This window comes from Salvia splendens, unplaced genomic scaffold (genome assembly GCF_004379255.2).
Source record: "Salvia splendens isolate huo1 unplaced genomic scaffold, SspV2 ctg676, whole genome shotgun sequence".
Classification (NCBI taxonomy): Eukaryota; Viridiplantae; Streptophyta; class Magnoliopsida; order Lamiales; family Lamiaceae; genus Salvia; species Salvia splendens.
In genome coordinates, this window is record NW_024599341.1 from 1 (window position 1) to 7,836 (window position 7,836).

Here is a 7,836-nt window from a genome sequence, read left to right on the forward strand (position 1 = left end):
TCACCGTGTACCCTTCGGATCAAGCTGCACAATCGAAATCAAATTTCTCTGTAATCCAGGAATGTGTCTGACTTCATTCAGTTTTATCACAGATCCATTGGATGTCACTACCTTCACGTTTCTTTTTCCACGATATCTAAGGGCTCGTCATCAGCCAGATTTACTTTCCCAAAATCGCCAGAAACGTAGTCTTCCATTATCTCCACATTGCTGCATGAATGGAACGACGCTCCAGAATCCAATACCCATGATTCCATCGGACTACTCACACTTAGGACCAACGCCTCGCCATCATCGTCACACATGGTAACGTTTGCTGTCTTCTTCTCTTTCTGATCATTATTCTTATATTTCTTTGGTGCCTTACACTGATTTCTAAAATGCTCAAACTCATCACAATTCCAGCATTTAACTTGATATAAATCCTTCTTGGATTGGCTCATTCCTTTGGATTTTGATCTTCCACGATTTTGCTTTCTCTCTATCTGCCTCTCTGTTTTGTACTCAGTGCTGATCCCGAAGTAGAAGATCCTTATTCTCTCTGGCGGATTTCCTCACCAACCACCAGGTCTCTTACTTTCAACTGTCAGTTTTGTCTCTGTAGCGGTGACTGCTGTCACTGTGCCAGCCCAACTCTCAGGCAGGGACGATAGCAAAATTAGGGCACGAATTTCATCAGTGAATTTTATATCAACCGAGTTCAGTTGCGATGTAATCATGTTGAACTCGTTGAGATGTTGTTGCACCAGCTTTCCCTCTTGCATTCTAAAATTAAACAATCGTCTAATCAGATGTACCTTGTTTGTCGTTGATGGTTTCTGATACATATCCTCCAAGATCTTCATCATCGTCGACTTTGCTGCAGTCGTGCGATAAGCCACATCCTTAGAAAATGATAGCCTAGTCGCGCTCATCTTTTTTTTTCTGTCCAGTAGCTCCCACTCCTCATGTTCCATATTTTCAGGTTTGGTTTTTAAAGGTTTCCACAGATCTTTACCGTACAAGTAATCCTCAATCTGCATCTTTCAAAATCTGAAATCAGATCCGTCGAACTTCTCTACAACAATCTTCCGTCGATCCCCATCGTGAATTCTGCCTCTTAAATCTTTGGCTCTAGATACTAGTTGTTGGGAAATAAACACAGGCAATCACAAATATGAAAGAGAATGAACACAAGAAATTGTTTAACCAGTTCGATACGATGTGTATCTACGTCCGGGGGCGATGCCAAGCTAGGGATTTCACTATATAATTTCAGGATAATATGACAATGAGGGATCACCTCTATTTATAAGCAAAATAGAGAGCCCTAATTTTAGTCAAACTAGAAAACATATTCCATAAGTAAATATCTTCTTAGGAATAAATCTATCATAAAGAAATACACTTAAAGGAAACAAATCCTAAATATGGTAAGAGATATTTTAGGCTCCATAATTAACACTACAAAGAGTTGTAGTATTACGCTAAGCAGAGGAAGGGCCTCTGTTCGCAAGACGAGATACAGCCTGATAGTTCTCACGATTCGGCGTGTCTTCTAAGAAGATGAATGTTTCGAATGTGTCAGCATTGTAGTCAAACAAGCTCCGACAAACTGAATGAGATGAAGACATAACTTTGACAATGAACTTATGCAAAATTTTTGGAATGTAGAAAAGGTGTGATGAAAAGCATGGAGTGACTACCCTATTTATAGACATAGTTCACTTTAATGAGATCCTAATCAAAGTAGAGTTAATTCTACCATCATGGCTAGCGTTTAACGGTCGGGAGTTATGAACGTTACAAACGTGTACATATCGTGATGTATTGGGCATGATCAATCTGAACATGTATTCATGTTGTTGATCGTTCGAGGGACGTACCGGGATAACCCGATGTGCGTGTATCCACCCAACTAAGGCGTTTGGCCACATCCATCTCCGCATGTTTCTGTATTCCATAATAGAGGGCATATTGAAACTCAGTTCATCCATTCTCGATTTGCGAATGTAGTTTTGAAGAATAATTTACTTATTGTCGGGGTTGAGGAGTTTTTCACTTAATCAAATATTTCATGAATCAGTGAATATTTTCTTAATTGTTGTTCAATAAATTTAATAAGTATAAATTAGAAAATAAAATTTTACATTTTTTAGAAAAATGGATTAATAATACTGACAGATTTTACCATAATAATCCGTCACCAATTTTTCATGGACAAATTCAATCACCAATTTTTATGTACACGTTTTTAAACAAAGGCACTCATCCATCACCAATCTGTCACTAATCTTATTTACCGATTTTTATATGGGTTTTACTAACGGATTGTTCTCATAACTCCATAGTTAAATAACCAACTTTATTCCGCTATTTTTCATCACTAGGAATCGATATAGAGAATGAATATATCACGATCGCATGCTGGAAATGTAGACTGATCTATGCTATTTAATTTTTACAAAAATAAAAAACTGCCACTCGTACAACCCGGTCAAACAGCGCATACGATTTCAACAATCCGCAACAGGAGTGGGAATAACCTAATGCAAAACCCAGACACAAGTTCAGTCATCAAGAGGTATTAAACTATAAGGGATAGGTAGTCCATGAACATATAATTTGACCTTCGTTTCGCTTGGACACGTTTTTAGGGATCAAACAAATTTTGAATTGTATTGAAGGTTTAAAATAAAGAAATTTAACTACCTCCGAAGCATGTGTTAATCCCACCTATGGAGACTTTTGTAAGAATACTTGCATCATATATAGAGGAATTCTTCTTTTGACAATGTGCATTACATCTTCCTCCTTCACTGGATTCTCAAGGCTTTACATGTTTTTTGCCACCACAATCTTGCAACCTTTTTTTTTAATCTTAAATCTACACGTTAAACACTTGTACTAGCATAATCCATCTAATCAAACGAGGCTTAAAATCCTTATTGGTGTAAAATGAGTGCACACAATTAAATGAATTCCAATGAGGTGTGTGATAGAACTTATCAAATGCATTCACTATTGCTGGTTGCTTCTTATCTGTGGTTGTATAGTTCTACTAGCATTGTAAATGATTCTAAACAACATCCCAAACCATCAGGAGATGCATCACTAGTTAAATCCCGTAAGGCACTGAAATTTTCACGCCCTCGTGTTGTACTCATCTAGCAAAAACAAAATGCATTCATTGTTGATATTCTTAATTAATGGGTAAAAAATGGTTTTATGTTCTTATGTATATAAATGATAAATCCTTATGCTCGTTCATTTTAAGATAGATTAATTTTGTGTAGATAATTAACAACAAAGGGGTGGTGGCGCAGTTGGCTAGCGCGTAGGTCTCATAGCTTCTGAGTGATCCTGAGGTCGAGAGTTCGAGCCTCTCTCACCCCATTTAAAAATATTTTTATTCTTTGCTTTCTTCTTTATTTTGGAATCTTACCTTTTTTTTTTCACTGTATTCTTTGCTTTTATCTCTAATTCGCCCTTTTTAAGATTTGGAAATCTTAGCTTCTGTTTACTTGCTCGTTCATTTTGTTCATTGATCATGTGTTGGTGTGTATTGGATAGTTATTTGTCTTCTTGAGAAACAATCTTAATCACAATTCTTTATGTATAATTGGATTTTATATGCCTCTTATACACATTTGGCAAGGACAATTCTAGTTCAGCTTTGCCTATGCTATTATAACAAGTTGGATTTAAATCAGTATTCAGGCAAAAAAATGGGAAGATCCCCATCGGAAAGAAACTTGAAATTTCTATTCACAAAATCTAATTTTTACAAAATTTCTACTTCAGAGAAGCATTTGAGAATGAAAAATGTAGCCTCCCCCATCCAAGACAACATCTACAAGGAAAGAAGCATTAACACCTAGCAATCACAAAAAACCACAATTGTATCCTGTAAATCTCTATAAACATATACGACAAAAAAAGTAATCCCCGATATATGTTACATAACCATGTACAGAAACGATCATCCATAAAGCTAAGCAATAAGCAAATCCAAAGCATCCAGGCGTAACATTTAGCTTTAAAACGACAAAATATCAGGACCCGGTGTTAACCTATCGAACTAAGCAAAAAAGGCTTGATTACTTTCTAGTTAGTTTCATTTATAGGTAGAAAATGCCAACACAGCAAGAAGCATGACTATGAGACTCATGGCCATGAGTACCTTAGGCATGTATCTCGATGATGAAACTGAAAGTGCACAACCGGAGCGCTGTGAAACAGTATCTTCTGATTTATTATATGGTGATTCAGCTTTGGCCTTTGGGTTTGTGCTTGTGTCATTTGAGTTCCCATCTGTATTTGCATCGACAGTAGTTGAAGCCCCCGATTCATCAGGAGAGACCGTAGAAGCCTTCCCATCATCCTGTAGTACCAATGATTCTGTGAGGTTAGAATGCCATAAACTAGACAACGGTATTGATTGGAATTAACGATCAGAAGAACATCGCACCTGGGCTGTGTCATCTTCTTGCGTTACTTTAGTTGGCTCGTTAAGAAGGCCACACTGAACCGATCCAACTTGAAATTTACTCTGCAGACGAATTCTTCTTGGAGCAGTGCCTGATGCAGTGTGCTGCACGCTGCTTTGATTAGGAATCTGACGTTGCCTTATCACAATGCCAGTTCCGGAATTCGTGTCTTCCACTGCAGGGCTATAGAGACCAGTGTTTTCAACATTTGACACGTGCCCGATGTAATTGACAGAAGCGAAAGTTGAGGAATCATTTGGTAATCCAAAGAGGTTACTTGCGTAACCCAAGTTCCCCAGGTCGTGGCCACTGCTAACATAAGAACTATGACCATCTTGATCAACAGCTAGCATTTCAGAAGAAACTTCACTCTGGAATGGAGATTCTTGCTTGATATTGTCCTCGAACGGCTCAACTGGCAGCATAAACAGATCAGCCTAAAGTAGAGATAATAATATTTGCTATCAGGTCTCCATTAAGAAAGTAAATCCAGCTATAAGACGATATTATTTGCAGTATAATTAGTCTTTAATACAAGTAAAGTAACAAAGAAACTTGCTTACCTGTTTCTGAGACACCTCACCCTCCAACTCACTACATGAGATACTGGCTTTTACATTACTGTTAACATAGTTGTCACCATTGTTGATGCTAGGTAGACACTGCTCCTCAAAATCAACTAAAACAGAATTCAAGAACTTTTCAATATCATCAGTAGCATTGGTTCCATAGTGGAACGGGAACCTTTGTTGACAATCGCTGATATCACCATTAATGTTGTTATAGAAGTATGGGTTTCCAAGCTCTGACTGCATCTGGGAATGCAATGGGGAAAACATTTTCCCTTCTGTGGTCTGGGGCACAGGGTAGCAAAACTCATCCAATAGTTTCTCCAGTTCAGGGTTAGGCTGAATCAAAGAAGTGACAAATATAAGTAGTGTCTCAGGTTATTCAAGGAAAAATAAAAAGGTTAATTAAATAGATTACAGCTGGTGAAACTGTTAGAAAGCTGGGTAGATCATTATTTCACTCACAGGAATAGATTTAATGTCTTGTACATTGTCTTCAATCTCATAAGCAATGCCGCTGTCATTCTGCCAATCAATAGGTATAGCAGTGCCAGCTACAGCTCTCTGAGTACTAATGTTCCGATGGCTTCCAGTAGAAGGTTGTGGTTCAGCACTACCGCCTAAACTGGGACTCACCAATTCTGATTGTTCATGTTCAGCAGATCGAACTTCAGGAGGAGAAGCAATTATCTCTCCAACTTCATCTAGTTTCAGCTCAGCCTTTTTAAACAAACGGCAGAGTATATAGGCGCCCTAGCAAGAGAAATCACCACATTTAGTTAGTACAAGAAAACGGAAGAAATCAATGCGCTATATTCCTTGGGCAATGCAACAATATTCAAGATACATACTCAATCCAATTAGTGTTACAATACAAGCAAATGGTTTCTTCACAAGTTTTCAAATTTCTTATAGAATCTGACTATACAACTAAAGCTGCAAACTTTCAAAATTAGTCAACATTTACTTAGTGCAAGAAAATGTGCATTTTTCAATCAATTAACCATGAACAAACTATACAAACTAACCATGGAAACAGAAAATATAGCTCGCTCTTAGAGAAAAAGACTATAAAAGCATAATAAAAAAGTGCCAACCTGGCCAGGATGTGTGCCATCAAGAGACTTATCAGTAGCACGATACTCATGAATCACCCAGTTGGTCCTCTTTCCATCGGGTGCACGACCAATGTAGAAAACCAAAGTCTTTTTCATCCCAATCTTTACTCCCTTTCGGGTAGTTATATTCCTATCCTTACCGGTCGCCTTCCAGTAACCTTTCTCCGTGGCCCGGTTCAATCTCTGACCATTTTGATATTTCCGATCTTTCGGGCAGAAGAAGAACCAATCATTGTCAGTAGACTCTACCACAGACAAATCTGCAAGACAGGGAAGAAACACAAGTTATGATCACCTCCAAGTTCAAAGCCAGATGTAATCTCTGATAGGCAACAACAACTAATAACAATAAACATCATCAGTATGGCTGTGTACGAGACAGATAACATAATCATATTAGCTTCCACTAACAATCAATCGGATAATTACTCAGAAAACTCAATTTCCATCAAAATCCTAAATTAAAAGATAATGCATTCCGTAGTGCTTAAATTATGTTATACTACATAGCAAACAAAGTCATGCTGAGTTGAAGCATAAAACTGCCAAAATTAATCGCACCGGACGAACCCTAAGGCCATCTCCAACCGTTTACACCAAATTCAAACTCATTTTTTCAATATATGTCACATCAAACATCCAACCATTTACACTAAACTCAAAACCAAAAGAATATTTCATATTCACCCACTTTTTTTACTTTTTCATTCTTACCTACATTACATAGTTATCAAACTTACACATTAACCCCACAACACTTATTCTTATTTGATTTATTTACTTTAAGTGCATGTTTGGTATGAACAGATCTGTTCATATCTACCATATAGTATAAAATCATGTTATATATAATTGCATTATTAAAAAAATTAATACTAATAATTTATCTAAGACTTATTGTAAAATGAATTTCAAATAATCAGAAATATGTGCCAACTTATAAAATTTATGCGCCCATTGCCCACATTATTAGTTAAATAGTACTCCAGTATTAAAAAACTAAATTACGCCAATCTCCAAAATAAATATGCGCCCATCTTCAATCAAATTAATTCATTAGGCTTTACTTTTTATTTACTAAAATTATCATCCTAAAGCCTATTTGACATCTACAAATAAAACCCTAAAAAAAAGGCGCGTCTTCTTCGCGTAAACGTTTCTTGTTCATTTCTTCACCAAATAAGCTCTTCCTTCTCCATAAATCAGGTATATCTCCTTCCTCTATTCGAAAATACAGAACAAGATGGATTTATTTGCAATTTTCAGAAATAATTTTCGTTTGCTATTTTAACATAATCTTAGATCCACATAATCTTAACCAACCCACAACACAATCCTACTTTAACAAGCTAACAAAAATCAACGCACTGTTGGTTTCTGGGATTACAAAGATAACTACTGGGCGTAATACAACCCAAAAGAAAGAAAAGGAAGAACTGAACTTAAAAATACAACGTATAATCGAAACTACTAAACCAGTGTGATTAGCCGAGTCGAGAAGGCTTCTTCCCGCAAGACGAGATACGCCCCGGTAGTGCTCTTCGGTTTGGCGTGTCGTCCCCAAAGGTAAAACGGCTACGTCTGTATTGATGCAGCACCGCAATCAGCAGAGCTCCGGCGAACTGGATGGAGGAGAGGGCAGAGCTTCGACAGAAAAACTATGCAGGGAGAGGGAGAGAG

At 37.3% G+C, this 7,836-nt stretch overlaps 1 protein-coding gene and 1 non-coding gene across 2 annotated transcripts; one reads left to right on the plus strand and one right to left on the minus strand.

Annotated features, from left to right (window-relative positions):
• The first annotated feature begins 3,290 nt into the window (after positions 1 to 3,290).
• On the plus strand, positions 3,291 to 3,375 carry TRNAM-CAU. The gene is given in 2 exon segments: positions 3,291 to 3,328; positions 3,340 to 3,375. It is a non-coding gene; the product is annotated as a tRNA-Met (tRNA).
• A 496-nt stretch (positions 3,376 to 3,871) lies between these two features.
• Positions 3,872 to 6,435, minus strand: LOC121790939 (protein NTM1-like 9; the record flags this gene model as incomplete). The annotated part of the gene is made up of 5 exons (XM_042189032.1): positions 3,872 to 4,363; positions 4,451 to 4,906; positions 5,033 to 5,377; positions 5,504 to 5,791; positions 6,136 to 6,435. Coding segments are annotated over 5 exons (1,656 nt in total), but the record flags the coding sequence as incomplete, so codon positions are not given.
• Positions 6,436 to 7,836: the final 1,401 nt, after the last annotated feature.